This window comes from Lolium rigidum, chromosome 7 (genome assembly GCF_022539505.1).
Source record: "Lolium rigidum isolate FL_2022 chromosome 7, APGP_CSIRO_Lrig_0.1, whole genome shotgun sequence".
Taxonomy (NCBI): domain Eukaryota; kingdom Viridiplantae; phylum Streptophyta; class Magnoliopsida; order Poales; family Poaceae; genus Lolium; species Lolium rigidum.
This window is the reverse complement of record NC_061514.1, coordinates 187,471,182-187,495,967: the sequence shown is the minus strand read 5'-3', so window position 1 is coordinate 187,495,967 and position 24,786 is coordinate 187,471,182. Positions and strand designations below refer to the sequence as shown.

At 46.6% G+C, this 24,786-nt stretch overlaps 1 protein-coding gene, 1 long non-coding RNA gene and 1 other non-coding gene across 3 annotated transcripts; 2 read left to right on the top strand and 1 right to left on the bottom strand.

Annotated features, from left to right (window-relative positions):
- The first annotated feature begins 10,817 nt into the window (after positions 1 to 10,817).
- On the top strand, positions 10,818 to 14,726 carry LOC124674587 (leucine-rich repeat receptor-like serine/threonine-protein kinase BAM1). The gene is made up of 2 exons (XM_047210628.1): positions 10,818 to 13,407; positions 13,779 to 14,726. Exons 1-2 carry the CDS (start codon positions 10,818 to 10,820, stop codon positions 14,261 to 14,263), a joined length of 3,075 nt encoding a protein of 1,024 aa, XP_047066584.1. The 3' UTR covers positions 14,264 to 14,726.
- A 96-nt stretch (positions 14,727 to 14,822) lies between these two features.
- LOC124674588 lies at positions 14,823 to 17,135 on the top strand. The gene is made up of 3 exons (XR_006993057.1): positions 14,823 to 14,949; positions 15,072 to 16,433; positions 16,551 to 17,135. It is a non-coding gene; the product is annotated as an uncharacterized LOC124674588 (long non-coding RNA).
- Positions 17,136 to 20,155: 3,020 nt separating this feature from the next.
- Positions 20,156 to 20,229, bottom strand: TRNAT-AGU. The gene has a single exon. It is a non-coding gene; the product is annotated as a tRNA-Thr (tRNA).
- Between the last annotated feature and the right edge of the window lie 4,557 nt (positions 20,230 to 24,786).

Genomic DNA, 24,786 nt, shown 5'->3' with positions numbered 1-24,786 from the left:
GGCCGCACCCCTTGAGGCCGGCCACCCCCTCTCCCAAAGCTGTAGTGACCCGGCATACCACCGCATGGTGTAGTATGCAAGTCCGATATAACACCAATGAAACACCGTTCCACTAGTATTATATCGCTCGAGTGGTACAACGGAAACATATGCGGGTCCAAGGCATGTCTATAGAATTACATACAGACTCTGTTACATAAGATCAGCACAGCCTCCTACTTTACAATGAGGTAAATCTGCAAATAAACTCCAGAAGAACGACTCGTAGTCTAGTCTTATCACGGACTCTATTTGTAGAGTATTTAACTAGCTATAGAGGCTATGAATAGATTCTAGCTAAATAGGAACTAGGTTTAGGAAGCTAGTTTCCCTCTATGGCTAAACTAGGTTTTCTCCTTGTTGGATGTGGTATCTGACTCCTCTGACAGGGTCCTGTCTCTTGAAGTAGTTGTTGACTCCTTGGTCTTCGAGTTGCGCTGTAGATCCTCCTTCGATGCCTCCATATCTAAGCGGGGATTTAAGAGTGGGATGAGTACGAGCGTACTCAACAAGTTCATTATAGGAAAGAGGTGTTTAATGCACTAGCTACGGCATTAGACCAGAAAGTCTAATACCAATGCAAGTTTTCATAACCATTTCTTCAAGAGGTTGCTTTTATTCAGAAGAACTATGTCCGTCAGCCTTCACCGGTTTACTAGAACTTCATGGAGCTCCTTTCCGGCCGCGTTCGCAGTTCCATATCCCGGAACGAGGAGTGACGAGTCACGGTTCTTTACACTCTGCAGAGGTGTGTTGCTTTACCCATAAGAGATCTTAACCTTGGTGCCAACCAAGCTGCAGGCTTGTCCACACTTCCTATGGTGTGAGGCCCGGTATAAGGTCTAGCCAATCATGTTCCTCCGCTACCTCAAACACCCACCCTTTGTTGCATGCCCCGACCACGGGTCCTCGTCGGTCCTCATTATACCCGTACTTAAGGATGGACCCCGACCACGACGACCGGTTTGGGACTCGTTAACCAAACTCCTTCGCCGGTAGCTGCAACCCATCATAGACCACATTACCGTGGGGACTTAGAAGGCATCCCCACCCTCAAGCTTGCACTTCGAGCGACAACCGCTACGGTAGCTACGGACTATGCCGTGGGGAATTAGAAGGCTCCCCACCCTCACAGCTTGCTCCGCGACAGATACAAGTGTCTACGGTAAGCGCATCCGTTGATGAACGAGAGGTGGAAACACTTTTGACTACTCCGTCCCACTCCGGATCTTATGGTTAACACGGGTATTACGGCACAAGAATCACTCGGCGACATTTGTTGTTTAATCCTAGATGGATATTAACCCTTGCAATGGAACCTCCACCATATCAACACAATCCATGGTTCCATTGCCCACCACATAGTCATATTCATAGTTATGAAAGTAGTGGTTTTGGTTTTTATGCAATCGTGATAACCATAGTACTTTGCAAGTAATTTGATAGAAATACTCAAATGACATGAGCAAGTGATGAACTTGCCTTTCTTGGCTGCAAGATTATGCGAGACAAGGTCTTCGATGCGTAATAACTCCAAATTCTGAAATAGCATCATCGTCCGGTAAGGACGATGTTTAAAAGATTGGCAAGGATGCAATAATGCATAAGAATGAGATGCAATCGCTCTAAGCGTGACCTAACCCCGATGATTTAGGATTAGTGAGTGGTAATAATTGATTCGGGGTGTGTTGCACTTTTAGAGTGATTCACAAACAAGGTTCTTATTCAGGTGTGATTACTTGGTATCATGAACAGGTAGATAATAAAGCACGAGTAATCAATTGAGCACACAAAGAATGATAATTGGCCTAATGTTAACATGTAAAGAACAGCTTGTCGGTTTTAGTACTATATGGCATGGTTAATGATTACTTGTTATATTCTTCAAAAGAGTAACTTTTGAAGAACATGTTCTTTAATAAAGAACAAGTATGACAATTGGGTTTCTGGTTTGTTATAAATTTATTACGGTTTCAAGTAGTTTCGGAGTAAGTATAAGATGGATCACAACATAGTTGGATTCATCGAGCAACTAGGGCTTGTAAGGTTGAGATAAGCTTAGGCATCCTAAGCAATTCATTATACTTGGTTGTTGTCAAGGTTGGTTTATCTTGCTAGTGATAGGCTGGCTAGGGTTTATAGGTCCTTATAAGCAGGGTTGGTGATGATTCCCTCTTTTCTTCAAAAGAATAACTTTTGAAGAACATACTTCTTAAATAATAAGAAGTATATCAATTAGGGTTGAAGTGATCTAGGTTTTACTGTTGGTTCTATTAAGTAAGGAGTAATTGATCGACTCCTGAATAGGATGGTTCATAATTATGAAGTATTTGTAGGGTTCAGTGGACTATGGTTATGTAATGCTAAATATTGGGCCTAGATGCTATTTGGATTCATCACAATGGTGTGATGCTAATCATGGATAATTAAGGATGGTGGTCTTTGGGTAATAGGATCTAGGGTTTACACTTGGTTGATTCCTACTTGATTATCTAGGTCTGGTGAAGATGAACACATGGGATGCTAAGTAGTAGTGATAGTGTTCTACATTTTATGTGGACATAGGTATGTCTTTTAGTTGCTAATGGTGGCTATGATTTGAATTGAAGTACCATGATCACCTGTTCTAATCTTGGGTTTAGGTTAGAAGCAAATTAGGGTTCACATGTAATAATAGAACTAGGGTTCCTATTTAATTTAGGGTTTTAGGAGGCACATGAAATGATAAGGCTATGATATCATTCCATGTGGAATTTAGGGTTTGCTATTTACAATGTAGTTCTATGATTAATAACTTCATTATCAAGTTGAAGTTATTAATAACTTTAAAATGAAATTAATCTTGGATTTGACATTTTATTATTTTTAATAAATTAATAATTAAGGTAATTATTAAATCAGGGTTTAAATCCTCCTAATAAGGATTTGATAAGTTAATAGTAAAGGAAAATTAATTTTAATGTTTTCCTTATTTACTTACTGGTTTTTATTTATTTTATGAACTTTTTACTAATTATTGAATTTTAATTGTATTTAGAATTAAAATTAAAGACTTAAATAACAAGTATTAAATAATTGAATTTTTATTATAAATAAAAAATTTCATTTAATATTTTTATTGGATAGGGTTTATCTTTATAAGAATTTTGATATCTTATATTTATTTTTCTGAGTTTTTATTAGATTTTCTACAATTATATCGAAGTTTGCAGTAATTAATTGAGATTTGAAATATAACAACGAAACAACTAAGTGCACCCGACCATCTTACCCACGAGTCACCGACTAGTGGGACCACAGTCCACGTCGACTGCCACGTCGTCATTTGACCGAAGTCAAAATTGATGCGGTGGCCGGGAGCATGCCGGCCGGCGGTCGAACGGCGACGGCAGCCGCGGCTCCGGGCTACTCCCGCGGTCGACGCAGACTCACGCCGACTCGACCGGCAGCGCCGCGTGAGCCATAGGTGGCGGCGCCGCCCGAAAGCGTCACCGGAGGAACCACGGCGAGCGTCGATTGCGGCGGCGTCCACGGTGGCTGAACGACGCCGGGTATGCTAGTGGATGCGAGAGGAGGATGCGATAGGAGGTTCTAGAGAAGTCGGCGTGCTCACCGTGAGCATGGTAATGGGCATGTCGGGGAAGTCGATGGAGGCTTGGACGGCGCGAAATCATCCAATGTCGCGGCGGTGGTCGGGGAAGATGGCCGCGCGTCGCCGATCTGGGGCACCGCGGCTTGATGCGCTTTGGCGAGAAGAACGTGGAGAGGATGGTGATCACGCGGTGTGCTTCGTCGTGGCTCGGGGGCTACCTCCATCGCCGGCGGTGAACGGAGTTTGGCGGAGCTAGGGTTTCGGCATCGAGAGAGAATTGACGCGAGAGAAAGGAGGAACTCGGGCCGGGTTTCGTCGTAGCGCATTTATACGGCTCTATGGACGTGTGCCTGCGTCCGAATGGAGTGGCGAGCGGACGCGGACGGGGAGCAGTAGAGTACGACGCCGTGGCGAGCCTCCGGGCGTCCGGAGAGGATGAGGACGACCTCTTCGTCCCGTCTCGTTCTTATCTAGCGAAGGGGTATCGTGGACGGTTGTTAGGCTGAAATGCTGGTTCGTGGGCTCGGTTCGTGGGCTGCGGTGTTGGGCCACCTGTCACGGCTGCGTCGGCCGGTGAGCCGGTAAGTGTTCCTCTCTATTTTTCTTTTCTCGTTTTTAATTTTCTGTTTTCATATTTATCCCATGAAATTCATAGTTTTGTTCAATTGATTTTCAAAGTTGCAGATCTTTATTACTTTTGTAGAATTTCAATCAAGATTTGAATTTCATGATCTTTCATACCAATATTCTATTGGAACTAATTATTTTAGATGAGATTATATTGCATATTAGTGTATCTTCAGTTCAAAATAACAATTTAATCATAAATTTATAGATGTTCCCTTTAATATCTCCTTTTGCTTATGCAATCAATTCCGTTTAGAATGATGAGAGTGGACACTTTCAACTCAAAATATTTCGGAGATTGTTATTATGTCTTGGTTTCTATTTGAGGAATTAATCACTTGCATATTATTTTATATGAGCAACATATTTATTAGGGCTTTATGATTTCTAGTACAACCCCATTGTTAAAGTTAATGTTATCACTATCATTTAACAAAGATCTCAGAGTAGGCATTGTTCCATCATGGTTGTGCTTGGTTACAAAAATAAATAGTTGATCACTACATATATGGTTCTAATGATGGAATGTAGCACAAGGTTTTTCTTATGTTCAAGAATTGAAGCAAGACTTGGTTAATGTGCAATACTAGGGTTCTAATGTTATTTACCTAATGGCATAAGGTTTGGAATCTCAATTATAGCCTGGTTTTATAGGGTGATCACCATGGTGATGCATAAACTAGGTTTAGGGTATAGTACTAGATCATAGAGATGAAATGACACCATATTGCATGCTAGGGTTGAATCTCCCCTAACCATGATAAGGTGATGGCTTACTTAACATTTTATGAGCTCCTCTAGTTACTAAGATATTGAGAATTGGTTTCATCTTCTACCAACTAACTTTTGTTATTATCCACCATTTATTATTAAAGTAACTACATTGGTAATAATTCTTTTTATAGTTAACTTTGGTCAAATGGATTGATGGTTTCTCACCATATAAAGTATGGAGTTTTACTCTAAAGCTTTCTTAGATGAATAATAAGTGGAATGTATGAGTGGTAGAATTCTACTTGTGATCACCAAATGGTTCACAAGTTAAGGTTGGGATCTAAGCCTAGGATTGCTTACTAATGATCTCCCCATAATTTTATGTGGTGAATTATATCTACTAATCATATAAGTGCTAGCATTTGGATTATTCTCCTATTTCTCCAAAGCATAGTCATGGATTAGGCATGATCCACTTGTTCTTAATAACTCTACCTCAAGTTCTTAGGGTTTATGATCATCACTCAATTTATAGTGTTCAAGGCTTGGCTTCCTAAGTTACTTCCTTGACTGGGCTAGAATGGTGTTTCTCAATTACCATAGTTGATCATAGTGTTGTTCATTATGAGATAGACCATAGGTGTCATTAAGTGACTTTCTGCTCATAATTCTCCTTAGGTGGACATGGTCATGGTTATCTCACCATTCTCAAGTGAGATGACTTATCCTTATTCTTTAGTTCAAATATTGTCCTTGAGTCTTAAATAAGTAAAGCTAGGTTTAGAGTAAATGGTCTCTCTCATTTGAGAAGGCTTGAATAATACTCTAGGGTTCCTCTTGAAGATAATAATTTGAGTACTTGGATGTATATCCAAGGTTTAGCTCAAGGTTTGTTATTGTTTCTCTAATAATTATAATAGAACTCTCACCTCTCTAGGTTTGATGTATATATATAGTTGGAATATAGAGATAATATATATTTCTAGAGTTGATCTCCTTGTCATGTTTCCAAGAATGAAGTAAAATGAATACCATGAGGTTCATGGTAGGATCATGGGTTAGTTTAAGACATGGAAAAGATAAGTGAAGAATGGTTTCTCCATTTTATTGTTACTTGGTTTGCAATTGAATTGTATGTTCATATGCTATGGCAAGGACTTACCTTATTATGATCTTTTATAAGATCAAGCAATTGATCATTGATTATAGTGTTGTTGTGTTGATTATTAGTTCCCTTTGATCTAACCCCATAGATCAAATCATCTCTACCCAAAGCAAGGTTTTAGCAAAGTCACATTGAGGTTTATAGCGCTTGACTTGATGAGCTACTTCAATTCCACCAAGGTCAAGTGAAACTTCGCTATCTGTGGATTGTTTTACTTTAAAGCGCGAAAATTCCCCAGATTTTCTATGCATGAATGCAATGCACACATCTGTTTCCTCTATTTTTGTAACCCCATTACCTGGGATATTACACAAACCCTAGCCGCCCCCTCTCTCCTCCACCTCTCCCGCACGCTTAGCGAAGCTCCGCCGGAGTTCTCCATCGCCACCGCCACCACGCCGTCGTGTTGCCGGATTCAAGGAGGAGCTACTACTTCCGCTGCCCGCTGGAACAGGGAGAAGGACGTCGTCTTCATCAACACCGAACGTGTGACCGAGTACGGAGGTGCTGCCCGATCGTGACACCGTGATCAAGATCTTCTACGCGCTTTTGCAAACGGCAAGTGATCGTCTACCGCAGTAATAAGAGCCTACTCTTATAGGCTTTGGAAATCTTCAAGGGTGAGTCTCGATCATCCCCTCGTTGCTCCCGTCTTCTAGATTGCATCTTGGCTTGGATTGCGTTCTCGCGGTAGGAACTTTTTTGTTTTCTATGCAACGAATCCCTACAGAGAGCGGGCGAGAGCGGGCGAGAGAGGGGCGGTAGTGTGTAACGGCTAGCTGACGTGGCGCGCTCTGATTCGTCCATGTCAGCTAGCCGTTGGGTAGCCGTTGCTGGTTCAAAAAACCCTAAAATTTCATCCCCACCCCCTATAAATACCCCCCATATGGTTTCACTCACTCCACACCCATTTCATCTCCGTTCATCACCTTCCCTCTCTCAAATCTTCTCCACCATGTCCGGTTGGACTCCACCAGATTGCACCACGTTCACGGATCTGATCCACGACGGGTCACCAATAGACCTCGATGGTGTCTCCGACACATCGTCGCACCAATGTCGGTTCTTCGCCGCTTCCCCGAGTTTTATACTCCTCCGGCACACCACCTCCGGGGCCATATGGCCCATACGCTCCACCTCCGGCGCCATATGGTTCATACCCTCCGCCTCCGTATCCATACCCCCAACCACCTCCAAGCTGCTCCACCTACGGGTAGCGGGAGTGGCACTCGTACCTCCGTACCCACCACCTTCGTACGGTTCATACCCTCCACCTCCGTATCCATACGCGCCATATGGTCCGTACCCCCCACCACCTTCCGAAGCTCCCGCTCCAAGCTCCGAGTCCAATGCCGCGGAAACAATCGTACCACCGCGTGCAAAGAGGCTTGACTGGACTGTTGCGGAAGAGGAAAAACTGGTACTTTACTTACCCATCACATATTTATTTCGGAGTTGGTTCTTGCTTGGATTTTTCACTAATAATATCTATTTCGGGGTAGGTTAATGCTTGGCTTTTTAACTCCAAGGACTCTGTTGCCGGTAATTGCAAGACCGGCACTAGTTTTTGGGGTCAGATAGCTATCGGACCTCGAAGCAGCTGAAGGATCATTGGAACGCCTACAACAAGGAGGTGTCCCTGTTCAATGGATACTACATCCAAGAAGAGGGGTTACGTCAGAGTGGAGCGGACGATGATATGGTCATGAAGGCGGCAATGGAGAGGTACGCGAATGACAAAAGAGTGACTCAGCCGTTCAGAAAGCACCACTGGTGGCAAGCTGTTCGCAATGAAGCGAAGTGGAAAGGACAACATGGTCCTGGTAGTGGAACCGAGTCCACTTCCAAGAGAAGCCGTCTAGGACTTTCTGGTGAGTACAGCTCTAGCGAGGCGACGACGGAGGAGGAGCGTCCAACGGGCCGCGATAGGGCCAAGGCCACGGTACGTAAGGGTAGGAGGAAGGGGAAGGACTCCTCATCAAGAAGTGAGGTAGGAAGTAAATCCTTCGCCATGAGGAACATGATGAAGGGTTTAGTGAAAGCTAAGCTATTCAAGCAATGGAATAAAATGAAAGATCGATCAACCGACGACATGGCCGAAGCGAGAAAAGCGCAAACATGCGAAGGCCATCAAGATGTGCGAAAAGAGCTTGGTCTCGAAGATGAAGAGGACGAGGAGCAGCAGGAAGAAGAGGAAGAGGAAGAGGAAGAGGAGTAGAATTTTTATTTATTATGTAATTTTAAAATTTATTATGCAATTTTATTAATTATTATGTAATCGGTAACATTTTTAGTTGAATAAAATAATTTTCTTGCATTATTTTGAATGTCTAAAAAAAATCGAGTGAAATAACTTAATCTAAAAAAGAAATAGTGATGTAGAGGAGAGCGAAGTGAGAGGTGACACTATAGCCTGTGCACTTGCACCGTAAGATGAGAGCGAGGTGAGAGTGGGGAAAAAAGCTGACGTGGCGGGTGAGAGTAGGGTGGTGCATTGACACCAGCCTTAGGCTGGTGCCAACGCGGGCGGTAGCCGGGGCGCTACCGCCCGGGGCGGGGCGGGAGGCGGGCTGGAGGCGGGCGGGACGGGAGGGAGGGGCGCCGGCGGTGGCGCCCGCTCCCGCCGGCCGGGCGCCCGCGTTGGCGGCGGGAGGGAGGCGGGAGAGGGGCGGGAGGCGGGGCGGCGCGATGGCGGGGTTGGGCGGGAGGCGGGGCGGGCGGTAGGGCGGGCGAGAGGGGGCGTTAGGGCGGGCGGTAGGCGGGCTGGATGCGGGCGAGAGTGGGCGGGAGCGGGGCGGGAGTGGGGCGGCGGTGCCCAACGGCTGGGCGACGTGCCGCGACGCGATTGGTCCACGTCGGCTAGCCGTTGCCGATTCAAAAAACCCTATAAATACCCCCATATGTTTTCGGCCATTCCACACCTCCACTCTCCATTTCCACTCCACTCTACACCATGTCTTCATCCGGCGGCAGTTCGAGCGACGGAGTGGAGGGTGATTTCATCGTCGCATTCCGGCGAGGAGTATGAGGAGGAGATGCAAGCCGAGGAGGTGGTGCCAAGACGTCGGCGCCGCCGACAGTTCATCGAGCGTGATCGTGTGGGTGCCCACGATCGGCTCTTCGAGGACTACTTCGCCGACGACTGCAACTATCCTCCGAGCTACTTTCGGCGAAGGTATCGGATGAGACGATCCCTCTTCCTGACCATTGTGGCTAGATTGGGTGAATACTCTCCGTATTTCACCCAAAGAGATGATGCTCTCAACCGTGCTGGTTTCTCTCCCCTGCAAAAGTGTACTGCGGCTTTGCGTCAGTTAGCTTATGGAGCCGGTGCAGATACAATAGATGAGTGGCTTAAGTTAGCTAGACAAACTTCATCAGATTGTCTAGATAGATTCTGTGAAGGCATCATTGATTGTTACGGGGAGACGTTTTGCCGTCGCCCAACTCGTGGAGGATACTCGGCGGTCGTTAGCGAAAGCCGAGGAGCGTGGCTTTCCGGGCATGTTAGGGAGCATCGATTGCATGCATTGGCGAGTGGAGGAAGCGCCCGGTGGCTCATGCGTCGCCAATTCACAAGGGGAGACATCAAACACCCTACCATAATCTTAGAAGCCGTTGCGTCGTATGATCGTTGGATCCGGCATGCCTTTTTGGAGTGGCCGGGTCCAACAACGACCTCAATGTCTTGAACCGGTCGCCGTTGTTCAGCGATGTGCTTAGGGGAGAAGCACCGTAGTGAACTTCACGGTGAATGGACACGAGTACAACTATGGTTACTACCTTGCCGACGACATCTACCCCTCCTGGCCGGTGTTCATGAAAGGTGTTACTCTTCCACAAAATGAAAAGCGACGAGTGTTCACTACGCTCGGTCGGCGCATCGCAAAGATGTCGAGTGTGCCTTTGGAGTGTTGAAGTCTAGGTTCAACATTATAGCGATTCCGGGACGCTCCTACTCCGAGCGTACTCTTGGATTGATCATGCGTGCATGTGTCATTACTGCACAACATGATCATTGACGATGAGCGTGGACAAAATTTGGACAACATCTATGAGACGGTTGCTTCAAATGTCGGCCACTGCAATACACCGACATGCACCACCAAGCCTAGCAGCCGGGATTCGGATGGACACCGAAATGAGGGAGTCACCGATGTATACACGAGCTCCGAGCATGATTTGATGGAGCATGTGTGGGCTAATTCCTAGATTATGTAATTTTTTCAGATTTTTATGTAATCTTTTCAGATTTTTATGTAATTTTTGTTATGATGTAATCGGTAACAATTTTAGTTCAATAAAATAATTTCCTTGCATTATTTATATTGTTGTAACGTAAACAAAGATATGCTCATGTTGAAGAGAGAGAAAGGCGACGTGGAGGAGAGAGAACTAAAGGCAGCGACTATAGCGCATGCGATGGCGCCGTGTGGTGAGAGTGGGGTGAGAGTGGAGTGAGAGTGGGCCAAAAGCTGACGTGGCGGGGCGGGAGGCGGGCGGTGCGTTGGCACCAGCCTTATCACAGAAACAGCAAGTAGAGAGAAAATCCAAGACGGAATCACGTGTTTTCTTGCTAGGTGACACTGTGTTGGTTCACCCACGAGCTAGCTCTGCGCTTCTCTGACAGTCACTCTCTTCCCCTTGACTATTGTCTTCACTCCCCGAGGCACGCCGCCAATGCGCCTCCACCACCTCCCCCTCCTCGTCCTCCTCGCCGCGCTCGCCGCCAGGGATGCGGCCGGCGGCGACGCCGACGCGTTGCTTGCGGCGAAGGCCGCGCTCGAGGACCCCACCGGCTCGCTCGCGTCCTGGTCGACCAACGCCACTGCCGGCCCGTGCGCGTGGTCCGGCGTGTCCTGCGACGCGCGCTCCGGCGCGGTCGTCGGCGTCGACCTCTCCGGGCGCAATCTCTCCGGCGCCGTCCCGAGCGCCCTCGCCCGGCTCCCCTTCCTCGCGCGCCTCGACCTCGCCGCCAACTCGCTCTCGGGTCCCATCCCGCCGTCGCTATCCCGGCTCCGCCTCCTCGCCCACCTCAACCTCTCCAGCAACGGGCTCAACGGCTCCTTCCCGCCGCCGCTCGCGCGGCTCCCTGCGCTCCAGGTTCTTGATTTGTACAACAATAATTTCACCGGCCCTCTCCCGCTCGAGGTCGCCGGGATGGCGCAGCTCAGGCACCTCCACCTCGGCGGCAACTTCTTCTCCGGGGAGATTCCAGCAGAGTACGGCCGGTGGGGGAGGCTGCAGTATCTCGCCGTCTCCGGCAACGAGCTGTCCGGCAAGATACCTCCGGAATTGGGCAACCTGACGAGCCTCAGGCAGCTCTACATTGGCTACTACAACAACTACTCCGGCGGGATACCGCCCGAGCTCGGGAACATGTCGGAGCTTGTCCGGCTCGACGCGGCGAACTGCGGCCTCTCCGGCGAGATCCCGCCGGAGCTCGGGAATCTCGCCAACCTGGACACGCTGTTCCTGCAGGTGAACGGGCTCACCGGTCGCATCCCGCCGGAGCTGGGCCGGCTCGGGAGCCTCAGCTCGCTCGACCTGTCCAACAACATGCTCTCCGGCGTGATTCCGGCGAGCTTTGCGGATCTTAAGAATCTCACCCTGTTCAACCTCTTCCGGAACAGGCTCAGAGGTGACATCCCCGAGTTCGTCGGCGACCTGCCCAGCCTCGAGGTGCTGCAGCTGTGGGAGAACAACTTCACCGGCGGTATCCCGCGCCGCCTTGGCCGTAACGGCCGCTTCCAGATGCTCGACCTCTCGTCCAACAGGCTCACGGGTACCCTCCCGCTGGAGCTGTGCGCCGGAGGCAAGCTGCAGACGCTCATCGCGCTCGGCAACTCCCTATTCGGCGCAATTCCGGATTCTCTCGGAAAATGCCGGTCGCTCACGCGCGTCCGCCTCGGCGAGAACTTCTTGAATGGTTCAATCCCCGAAGGTCTCTTCGATCTGCCGAATCTCTCTCAGGTGGAGCTCCAGGACAACCTCCTGTCCGGCGGCTTCCCGGACGTTGTGGGCACTGGCGCACCGAATCTTGGGGGGATTAGCCTCTCCAACAACCAGCTCACTGGCGCATTGCCGGCGTCCATCGGGAGCTTCTCTGGGTTGCAGAGGCTGCTTCTTGATCAGAATGTGTTCACCGGGGCCATACCGCCAGAGATTGGCCGGCTGCAGCAGCTGTCCAAGGCTGATCTTAGCGGCAATTCGTTCGATGGCAGCCTGCCGCCGGAGATTGGAAAATGTCGGTTGCTCACTTACCTTGATGTCAGCCGGAACAACCTGTCGGGAGATATACCGCCGGCTATCTCCGGCATGGGGATACTGAACTATCTGAACCTATCCCGAAACCAGCTTTATGGAGAGATACCAGCAACCATTGCTGCAATGCAGAGCCTCACGGCCGTGGACTTCTCATACAACAACCTGTCTGGGCTTGTGCCAGCGACCGGGCAGTTCAGCTACTTCAATGCCACGTCCTTCGCTGGCAATCCAGGCTTATGCGGGCCGTACCTTGCGCCATGCCGCCATGGTGGTGCTGAAACAGGCCATGGCACACACACTAATGGTGGGCTGTCCAGTAGCCTCAAGCTGATCATCGTCCTCGTCTTGCTTGCCTTCTCCATCGCATTTGCTGCCATGGCAATCTTGAAGGCCCGGTCACTGAAGAAAGCCAGCGATGCACGTGCTTGGAGGCTCACTGCTTTCCAGCGCCTTGAATTCACATGTGACGAGGTGATCGATAGTCTCAAGGAAGAGAACATCATCGGCAAAGGTGGAGCCGGCACTGTGTACAAGGGGACAATGCCAGATGGTGATCATGTTGCAGTGAAGAGACTTTCTGCGATGAGCCGTGGCTCGTCACATGACCATGGTTTCTCTGCGGAGATACAGACACTTGGGAGGATCCGGCACCGCTACATTGTACGGCTACTTGGCTTCTGCTCGAACAACGAGACGAATCTTCTGGTGTATGAGTATATGCCTAATGGCAGCCTGGGGGAGCTACTCCATGGGAAGAAGGGCGGCCACCTGCACTGGGATACTCGGTACAAGATAGCTGTTGAGGCTGCCAAGGGTCTATGCTATCTTCACCATGATTGCTCACCACCAATCCTGCACCGCGATGTCAAATCAAACAACATTCTCCTTGACTCCGATTTTGAAGCACATGTTGCTGATTTCGGGCTTGCCAAGTTTTTGCAGGACTCTGGCACATCAGAGTGTATGTCAGCCATTGCCGGTTCTTATGGCTATATTGCTCCAGGTGAAAGATCAATCCTCATTACAGTTTGTGCCTATAAGCTATGCATAGTACTGTCTGCAAATTATCCATGCTCATTTCATTACTGCTGTCAGGGGATGATTTTAGAATAGCCGTGATACTTTAGCACTATTCTTACACAGACTAGATTTTCTTGTCCGTTTAGCTCCTGGACATACTTATACATTGAATTCCACTGCACAAACGTCACTCTGTATTGAAACTTTGTTTTGAAACTTCTTAGATTTTTGTACAAACGTCACTCTGTATTGAAACTTTGTTGTCTTGTTTTTTACCTTACTTAATTAGTAGCTGATTTCCGCAATCCTTCTTAAAATACATTAATCTTACATAAATTGTCGCTGGATTTGCAGAGTATGCGTATACTCTCAAGGTTGATGAAAAGAGCGATGTATACAGCTTTGGTGTAGTTCTTCTTGAGCTGATAACTGGAAAGAAGCCAGTAGGGGAGTTTGGCGATGGTGTCGACATTGTTCACTGGATCAAGATGATGACCGACTCAAACAAGGAGGAGGTTATCAAGATCATGGACCCCAGGCTCTCAACTGTGCCGGTGCATGAGGTAATGCATGTCTTCTATGTTGCGTTGCTCTGTGTTGAGGAGCAGAGCGTGCAGAGACCAACAATGCGGGAGGTGGTGCAAATCCTCAGTGAGCTTCCCAAGCTGACTTCGATGCATGGAGAGGAGCTTCCTAGTAGCGGGGAAGGTGACGACTCTGGTCCGGTGCAGGGACTTTCTGAAAATGTGGAGGCAGCGGCCAATGAAGCCAACGAGCAGCACCATCAGCAGCAGCCTCGCTCGCAGTCTTCGCCGCCTTCGAAACTCATCAGCATCTGAAGAATTGTCAAGCTGAATTCTTGCCATTCCTTTTCTTTTGTTTCTTTTGTGAAATTTGGAAATTTAAATCTTGTAACTTTAGGATTGGTATGCAGTTCTCTGCATTAAGAGCATGGAGCATAGACTTTCTGGTTGTGCTATGATATCTTAGATATTTGTGCTGTAAATATCAAGCTTCGCAATCTCTAGTTACATGTTACAATCAAGAGACTGGTCAGGGAGTTAAGAGTTTAGTTGTACTGGAGCTATCCAGCTTTCTTCTCCAATGTGGACACCAAAGTTTCAAGTGCCTTCTCCATCCTGTGTGGCATCATAATCTTGACTCTTGAAATCAGGATTTTTTAAAAGGTGTTCAGTGTTCTGTACCTTGTGTGTGCTCTGTTAAAGTCACCAGGTGTCTAATTCAGACGTAGTACTACTAATGTAAATCCAGTCTTGAGGCAAAGAAATGTACTTTTACATCTGGTAAGCAGTAGGTATCCATTTGGATGTGGTCAGTTCTGTTCAATTGCTATTGTTCTTAGAAAACATTCATGTTTGGTCAGTTAATGCAGATCCATTCCTTGCTCCGCAATGCATATGATGTTGCTACTCAACTATATGATCCGTATGCTGTCCTTAGGTGTTTGCCTGCCCTGGATAAGTTCACTGAAGATTTTCCTAGAGGTCCTGCTTGGAACGTGAAGGTAAGAGTATAATTCCAGCATGAATTCTACAAAAATTCTTTAGCTCTGAAAGCAGATTAAAATTTAGCTACATGTAAGCATGTGACTGTTGTTCAGTAACAAGAACAACCACCTTATTTCAGGTCGGGATCTGATCAGCAGAAGTAGTTGACTAGTAGGGGAGCATAGCTTTGAGTGAAGTGAAATCAAGAGAAGGATCGATCAAAAGGTAAGGTTGACTAAAGGCAATCTCTTTGCCTGTCCAACATTTCTGGTTAGAAGTAAAACATATGTGGCCCATGACCTTCACACAGGTTACAAATTGCATCAGATCTGCCTGGTCACAGTCGGTAGGAAGCAACACCATGTGTTAGCCGTACTGGCCTCATCCATCATTCTCAATCATTCAGAATTCAGAATTGCATACAGACCAACTGGAAGGACCTCTTGCTAAGTGGGTTCTTTAGATCTGTAGCTGTACAATGATCATACGGAGTAGTCTTTTTTCGATCTGATGATAGTCGTGCTAGAAATCAAGCATACCAATGTTGCTGCAAATCTAACAAAAAACTCTAACATGAGTATTTTGCAATTACCATACATACAATCACCTACTACTCCAATGCTTGTACGGAGTGCTTCTTTCTTTAAAAAATAAACTGGAGCATTGGTAATTCACTAACGGATATATTTCTGATCAACATTAGTCGAATGCATGGATATTTTTCCCCCTAAGTATTCTGCTTCTTCTCTTTCTGTGAGTGCCAACATCCATATTTCATGTATGTAAGTGCCTTGTCATTTGGAGCATGTTTTCGTCACATCTAATATTTCAGCAGCATTTCTTGATTAGCAGATGCTCATGTGCATAGAAGTTTGATTGCCAGCATAATCATCAGAGGAGAGTAGGTGGTGACAAAGACCAACCAGTACTTCTGAGTAGTGAACTCACACACAATTCAGAAGCCTTTTGTGTCGTCAAAACTCTAGAGCTACCCTTGTTGGATCAAATATACGAGAGATCGCCCCAAATGATATGTTGCTAATTAAGTGTGTCTTGGACTGATTGTGGCGAATAGAAGGCTTTTCAATTGCAGCTTGTGTCTTTTGCTGTGGATTCCGAGCCACACTGTAGAGGTGAATTACTTCATTTTTTTATAGGACATGCTGCACACCCCAGAGGTCAAATGGCGAACATACCAGTAGTGTTATTTCTTTTTTCATTCACATAGGTTTGTTAGCCCTTAGTATTTTAGTAATAAGTTGAGGAGAGTGGACAAATGGAGCTTCCATTTTTATAAAAGGAACATATGTAGTGATTCTTTGCAGATGCATGCGAGGGAAGAAGTTCACACTAACGTCCGAAGAAATTAAGATTTTTTTTTGTCTTCGAAAGCTGAAAGGATGGAAAAAGGACCCTCTCATTTCAAGACCAGTAGAGGGATCACTGCCAGTTTCTCCAGCATGACATCTGCTTATGTATCAATACAACTCCCATGACTCCAGTAAGTTCAGCGAGACAAGAATATACACTTTATTTTGATCCGTAGTTCCTCTAAATTCCAGCTGTGATTTTTGTGAAAGCATGAACCCCAGCAAGTTTAATTCTTGACCCCTGGCAGGGACAGATCTAAATGGAAGCAATCCATTGATTGGCGACCCGCCACCAACCATGATTATTGCCTAGTTGCATGTGTTATGTGGATAAAAGGACCGGGAAAATACAGTTAACAGTATGAAGTACAAACAAGTAGAAATTGAAAAGGCAATGAACTCTGCACTTATTCAGGCCAAGCCATTTTTTTTTAATGTTGAAAATATCAAGGTCACCCTAACTGTTTTTTTTTCTGAAGCAGTAACAAACTCAGTTAGGTTTCTGCGAAGCTGTAATTCAGATTGCAGAGTATACGTGCCTGTGATCCGACTTGAACCTTGTGGTATGGCCATTGCAGGAACATGATCAAAAGGAAGTGAACACGGTAGAAACCTGGATCAGAACCCTCAGGATGTTAGGGTGATCTGAGACCTGAGGAATCCAATGCTGGACCGGAAGCGAAAGATGGACCACCTAAATGTTGAATTTGTAGAAATGCCTAGTGGGGAGCAATGCCAAGTGGGAGCAATCGAAAGCATGATTCATCGAACAGGGGACTGGGAGCATACGTACGGTTAATGCCTAGAGCGACCCAGGGAGCCTTCCGCTGCGCCGCCAAGGCTTTCTTCCTCCGGCGCCCCTCCTCGTGGCTACCGGGTGGGCGGTGGCTGCTCTGGGGTCTCGCTGGTGCCCTGCCTAGAGGCCTGATCCTCAAAAAAGTACTGTAGGTGGTTACTAGGGTTGCAAGCGCCCGCCAAAGCATTATCTGTTTAACTGGACTAATTTGCTAAGTTAAGTTACTACAACTAATGGACCTGTCCATCATCCTAGTGCCTACAACGGTGGTGGCTGGATCTGGTCATCTGATGTTCAATGTTCCTCCCTCTTCGAATGGCGGCGATGGAAGACGGTGCAACCCTGATAGGGGCTGATGAGGTACTCAATGGCGGGACCTGGCTAGTGAGAGATCGTAAGCTGATATAGAGGTTGTTGGCATTCCCACATTGGTGAAAACCTTCGGCTTGATCAGGCAATGCTTGCATGCGTGCAACGTGATCTTGTTAAATATGTTAGTTTGGAACTCTTTTTTTAGAATGAAAATCTTAAATTCAACATCTGGTTGGACACATAAACATAGACGCACATGCCAATCACTTATGAAGAGATTTGTCTAGAAGTAGGGCTCATTTTTGTCGTTCGTTGAGTCACTTGACCGGTGGATAATGTATCTTTTTGAAGTTTATTATGGGCATGACCTAGACCTAGGCATGGGCAGCCCCACCTAAACGGCCTGACCTGTAAATCCCGGGCCAAGCTTGCATGTTGGGCTAGGCTCGGGCCTAAATCTTGAGCCCAAATATCAGGTTGGGCCAGGTGAATGAGCTTGCAAAATGTGTGATTTAAGAAAGAGTCAGACGTGGTGTGAGGATATGCCCAATAGGGTATACCATAAAGGAGAGTCACCTGCGATGCTAAGGAAACTCAAGACCAACCCACCTCGCCTGGGCTCGCTGGAGATTGCGGTTGGAGTAGCAAAGGGAAGGTAAGGTAACTTAGCGGCTCAGTCGGTCTTATCTTTGTGAACCCTAGCTGAGGGTGTCCATATAAATCCTTGGCCGGAACCCTAGAGGCTACGCTTTCACGTTTTCACGCATCCACGCTTGACGCCTAGTGCTAGAGCACTGATCCCCTCGGAGCCACCATAGCCGACTCCGGGAACCCCCTTGTAGAACTCCAATCAATGTAATCTAGCGGGAAGTAGGTCTTTACCTCATCAGAGGAGCCGAACCTAGGTTAAACCCCGTGTCTTGCTAATCTCGATCTGAAGATGCCTAAGTCATCTCCGCCTCACTACTCTCTTAAGCTACCCCCTGTAGCATCTGCCGTTTTAACCCCACGACACGGGATCATGTCGACCAAGCTTTTCCATGTTCGGGCAGGCTCTGGCGTTATTTATAGGTCCGCCAGTAGGGCGTAGGCCTTATGTTTTTAGCATTGGGATTTTTTCAGCCCGGCGTGAGTTTTATCTAGGTATAGCATGTCCACACGAGAGAACATGCGTTCGGAAGCTTGCTTCCTGCGTTTTTCAGTCTGGCCCAAAACTCAGCCCAGCCTGAGTTTTGTCTAGGTATAGCATGGTCGCACGAGAGAACATGCGTTCGGAACCTCGCCTCTTGCGAACCTGCATTCGACAAGTGGTGATAAGCTCTTTGGAGACATCTGGAGGAGTCTTCTCACATTTGATGGTATATTTTGTGACGATTAGAACCGACTACTTGACTAAGTCATCTTCGTCTCGATCGGCGGCGACAATGCAAACACTGTGGTCATCCTGACCAACATGTATATCTCCTCACCTTGTTTTCGGTGCCTTAACTAATGATTACTTCATATGCAAACGAGGTAAAAGGTGCTACATGAGTACCTATATCCAGATTGAACCAATTTTGAAATGCCTAATTCATTCAACAATTGATACGCACAACCAACTTGAAGTACAATCTTACAATGGTTTTATTGGAAGCCAACGTCTTACAAGTAGGATAAAAGATAAACACGGATTTAACTAGGGTACGCGCATCTATTAGTTGGCCGCATGGTTTTGGGCGAGGTATAACAAGGGGCTCACCATGAAGTTTTGAGAACTACCACCTCTTCCCAAATACGACAGAAAAAGATATTCTAAGAGGTAGTTCAAGCATTCACGGGTTGGTTTTGAAGCAATCATTTCTTAGCAAATTAAGAAGGAAGATAGTGCACTTGGTTTTGCACTTCCCTTGTCTTTTAGGAAACCTGTTGGAATCGACAAGGGAAGTGCACAAACTTGTGTGTGCATCCTGATTGCGCTGTCAGATTTCAACACATTTCTAGGCTGGCATGAATCCAACCCCACCAACACAATGTTACTGATGTTAGTCGTCGCGTCCTCAAAAAGCGTCAGCACTCATATCTCAGAGGTAGAAAGTAGAGAAAAATAAACATGTGTACACATGGGCAAGTCCAATTTGAAGTGATATAATCCGTGGCAGTGTTAGGTTGTCATTTCAGTAATCTTTGCTACCAAACCAACAAAACATCGTGTCGTGCGCAGTATTCTTCGCAGAGTCAGCGTCTGAATCTTGTACATGTCAAACCGACGATCCAACGGCCAGCTTTTGCATTACTCTTTTGACCATTCTGTTGGCAGGCTTAAACCAAGGTTGCGCTGAAGTTCGCTGGAAATCGCAGGCAGGTGGACATGTCCGTCCGAACTGAAACTTTACATAGCACTGACACGAATTCGCTGAATACAGCATGCATCCAGATGGACAAATCCAATCGAGCTAGGTATACCCAGGAGAATCTTCTTGACTCGTTGAAGAGCGAGAGCCATGGTTGGAATTTGCAAACCTTGTATTGATGTGTGCCATCCGTGCCATGTGATTCAGAAAAAGAAGAAATGAAACTGTGATCATACTGTCGGGAGCACACCCATAAGTTGGAGGTGCACATTTCCACACTTTTGGCAATGCAATCTTTTGTCATTATGTAGTCAAAATACTTCGTTTGACAGTGACCATTATCCATAATTCCAAAAGAAAGGAATGCGGGGTTCAGGATGATAAGAAAAAACGTGTATGAAAAACGATAAATTGCTTTCGTTGAGAGTTGAACTCAAGACCTCCCGCTTACTAAACGGGTGCTCTAACCAACTGAGCTACGAAAGCTTTCGTTTGAAAATTCTTTTAAATCTTATAAGTTTAGATATGACACACGTGCTGTTCTCGTTTCTCTGCCGGAAGATCTGAAACTATTTTTTGTTGTTGACATGGGAATTGGGAAGATCTGAAACTTGGCCAGGACTTATCAGAGTATTCTCATGGCAAGTCGGAGAGCAATGGGACTGGATTATCATGTGGCTTCGTCAGCTCAAGATGCAGACAGAAGAACGAAACGGCTACATTTGTCTCGTCTGGCATAGAAATGCTCGACCTCGAGCCATGCGCGCGCCGATATGGAAGACGCACGGCACATGGACCTACGTACTCACTACCTATCTACTCATCGATCGTGTCCACTAACATAAGCATAGGCAATCCGATCCCGGCTTCTGGTTGGCGCCAAGAGCCGGCGGATCGAAGCCACGGGACATGGGAATAATCGTGTCTCACGAAGCAGACGATGGAGGAGGAGACTGTGACTTGTCTTTCTTCCGATGATCCGCTCCACCACTGCTAGCTCCAGGGACTCGATGGATCTTCTCTTGCTTCACACGTTCTATCCCTGATCGGGGAATCCATTCTTCGACCTCTCAGGTGCCAAGAGTCAATACGACGCAGCAGCAGCTCTGCCATCCGATCATCGACACCTTAAGCTTTCCAGCGAGATACGCCACTAACTCACTGTCAAAGATAAGGTGTTCACTGTTCCTACCTACCTATCTATTCCATCTCACTGTCGATCTGCACTCCATCTGCTACCTGCAGCTTATACGGATCCACGGCACACAGATGCCTCTCCTGCACTGCAAGCCAGCGTTCCTAGCCACGATCAGTGCAATTGATCCTGACGTCGCGGCTCAGACACCCTCGCCGACGTCATCTACGTACAGCCCCAACGTCACATTACATGCTTCAGGAGTGCAGGCATGGCAACGAGCGCATGCGACGATTACCCTCGAGCGACACAAGGTAGTCAAGAGAGGTTTTTTTTTTTTTTTTTTTTTTTTTGAACAGGGAAGCAGATAGAGACATATCTTTCAAACAGAATATTGGCGTTAATTGCATGCATATCTTCCAAAATTTAGGATAACCTAATCATATCTTTCAAAAATAGGATCACATAATCGTATCTTAATTTCATATGCTCGCTATCTCTCATGAAATCTATCTTAGATTTATCTAATTTTCCAGCAGTGGTATGAAAGTGGGGGCGGCAGCACATGTGAAGTTCAGAGTCTACCTTTCAGGGTGAAAATCCAAGGTCTGTCCTTAACTGTACAACTGGGCATTTCTCGGGCTGGGCCGGGTTCCGGGCCAGGCCCGAAAAAGCCTGAACCTAAATTCCCAGTCCCGAGCCCGGCCCAGCCCGACCTTTCGGCTTACAAATCGGGCCCGAACCCGGCCCAAACAGAGAAAAGCCCGGCCTGACAAGCCAGGTCCGAACTAGGCTTAAATCACGTTTTCTGCAAGTGCGAGCCTGGCCCGGCCCGACGTTCGGGCTCCAAAATCCGGCCCGAACCCAGCCTAACATGCAAGCCCGGCCCGGCATTTTCGGGCCGGGCCGTCCGGGCCGGGCTGCCCATGCCCAGCTGTACTTAACTGGTTGTGCCTGACAATGATCTTGTTGGAGGCATTGTTTTGAGAGCAGGGACTATCTTCAGGGTGAAAACCTAAGATCTTTGATCGGGCGACGACGACGCTGGTGCACTGTTTCCTTCTTTGAGGTGTCGCTTTTTAAGAGTCTGTATTTTAGGTGTTGTCTAGGGGGTGGATGTATTAATGTTGCTAGGCCTGAGATACTATAGCGGGACTTTTCTTTCTTAGTTTTCTTTTATCTTTTTTGGCTGTGTGCATTCGTACTACCATTAGGGTGTTCCGTTGTTGCAGAGGCTGAGTGTAATTGGTATCTTTTGATATTAATATATTCCATTTATCGAAAAAGTCTAATTTTTCATGTATCTATATATTAGATAGTGTCTAGATACATCCAAATTTTAACAAAATCACGACAACTTTAGTGGGACATAGGGAGTATATAGGATCACGCAAACATATCTTCCAAATATATATGATCACACAATAGTATCTTTGCCATTAATTTGCCATATCATCAATGGCTATAAGAGATGGCATAGGCCATTTGGATGTGCATTAGTTTTGTGGTCACTTACATTTCTTCGTATCTTTCATAATCGTCGAGACATGGGAGTCCTCAAGGTTCCAAGCCTGCTGCGCTTGCTATCTCTCATGCTACTCCTCCTCGTGGCTCATGGTAAGTTTTGTATTCAAATACCAATTAAACAACAATGAACTTCCTCAATGCATCATCTATACATTTGCTACTCATATGTGAATTCATACTCCACACCTCATGTATTATCCCGCTTCTTTCTAGAGCACTACATGTTATTTTTTTCATACGACATATTCCGTTATTTTTTTTGTAGGCACTGGTTGCAAGGACGTGGTCAGCAAGACTTATACCGCTCCTTATTGCCAAGATGATCCATGTGTTGAGGCCTGCCACAAGGAGGGATTTATTGATGGGAAGTGTTACATAATCTTCACCGTTGCGACGAAATGTTTGTGCAAGCAAAAGTGCTGAATAAAAACATGTGTTGAAACTAACGCATGATGTGTGCTGCAAAGAGTAATAAGATCATGTATTAAAAATAATTGGAGATGAGAAATTGACGAAAATGTTTGGTTTTCTAGTACATTTAAATGCACTTATAGGACATTGTTGTCTATCAACTGCTTGGTCAGAATCAGATGGTTAGTATGCGAACTAGGATGTTTCCCTCGGTCAGCTTGCTTGCAGTGTACTTGCTGAGGCATGTAGGCATGTAGGCATGTTGGCTCAGGGACCGGTTTATTTCCAGGATTCCGTTTCTATGTGAACATTTTGTTTCGCCCGATGAGGTGATATTGTAAGACTATGGTCATGTTCCGTATTTGCATGACTTTGTGAACGATGTAATGGATGCTAATCTCTCCCGCAGGACGGGCTTGGACCGCAGATTTAGGCCCGGTGAGTTGGCTGGGCCTATGCTTCATATATTAGCGCTTCATATTGTATCGCTAAGCAACGGCTGTCGACTTACTCTGCTGCCAACGGATGGCGATACTGTGGTGTCGTTTCTCCCTTGGGAGCATTGTTTGTGGGGCGATGTCGATGGACAGATGCTGCTCAGTAGGTGCCATGCTTAGTCATGCCTACTCGTAGGTGCTATGCTTAGTCATGCCTGCTCGGTAGGTGCTACACATGATATATCTTTCATTGTGGCATCGACAACAGAACTGGAAAGAACTATGAGGATCTTTGCTTTGAAGATGGACCAGCGGTTCGATGGTGGTGACGGCTTCTGAGGCGAGGGCAAAGGTGCTCGCCAAGGATCGACTAGACTAGGGGCATTCCTATTTCCACCATAGGGTGACTTAGGAATGCCCCTACTTTTTAGTTGGTGGAAAGTTTGTTTCTGTTTTTTAGGGTAAAGACCCCGATGGCATGTTACTTCGCTCGTTGTCGAGTTTCTATATGTTGAGTGGTGGCTTCAGATTTTATGATGTATGATCTTAACAGATTCATACTGATTAATAAATAAATAAAAACCGTATTCATTGCTTTAATGCAGAGGCTGAACTCCCCTATTTAGAAAAAAGAGGGGTACGCGATCAGCTAGCAGACGATGGAGGAGGAGACTGTTACTCATCTTTCTTTTCTTCCGGTCCACAAGTTTTCCCACTCACGTAATCTAGCTAGCTCCTAGTTACACAGGGACTCGATCGATCTTCTGCATGCTTCACGCGTTCTATCATTGGTCGGGAATCCATGCATCGATCGCGACTTCTCAGAGTCTCAGGTGCCAAGAGTCAATAGGTGGCAGCAGAAACAACATTGTATGTAAACCCTAGCTATTTCCCCCCTGCTCGATCTGCCACCTTAAGCTTTCCAGTTAGATACCACTAACTCACTATCAAAGATAAGGTGATCACTGTTCCTACCTACCTATCCATGCCATCCCAGTGTGCGCGGCTGTGTGTGTGCAGCGTGCATTCGGTCCAAGATACAGATGACTCCTGCACATGCATTCTAGCGTTCCCAGCTGGCCGCGATTGAATTCTGAATAAGCTTGTGACGTCAGAACGCAGATTACCCTCGAGTTGTCAAGAGAACGCGGTCCATTGTTCATGCTATAGCGCAGACTTCCCTTCTTCTACCTCCCGATTGGAGTAAACACCGGCCAGAGGGTAGTGGATGATTCAACGACATTATCCAGCCGGCGCTATTTTCCTCTCTATCGTTCGGAGCACATGTTAATTAAACTAGAAGGAAGCTTCCTGCAATTGTAAGTAAGCACGTTCAAGACATGCAGATTCAAATGAGAGAGACAAGCTCGAAATGTATTTAGGGTGTATACAAACCTTTTCGGGGTCACACGTTCGGTCAAATTAGCAGACCCCACCGGTCCACTGGCTGTCGGCTGGCGTTTTCAAACCTTACTTGCCGCCGTAAGAAGATTCCCGATGAATCTTCATGCTCAGCCACTCGATCTCGAGTGC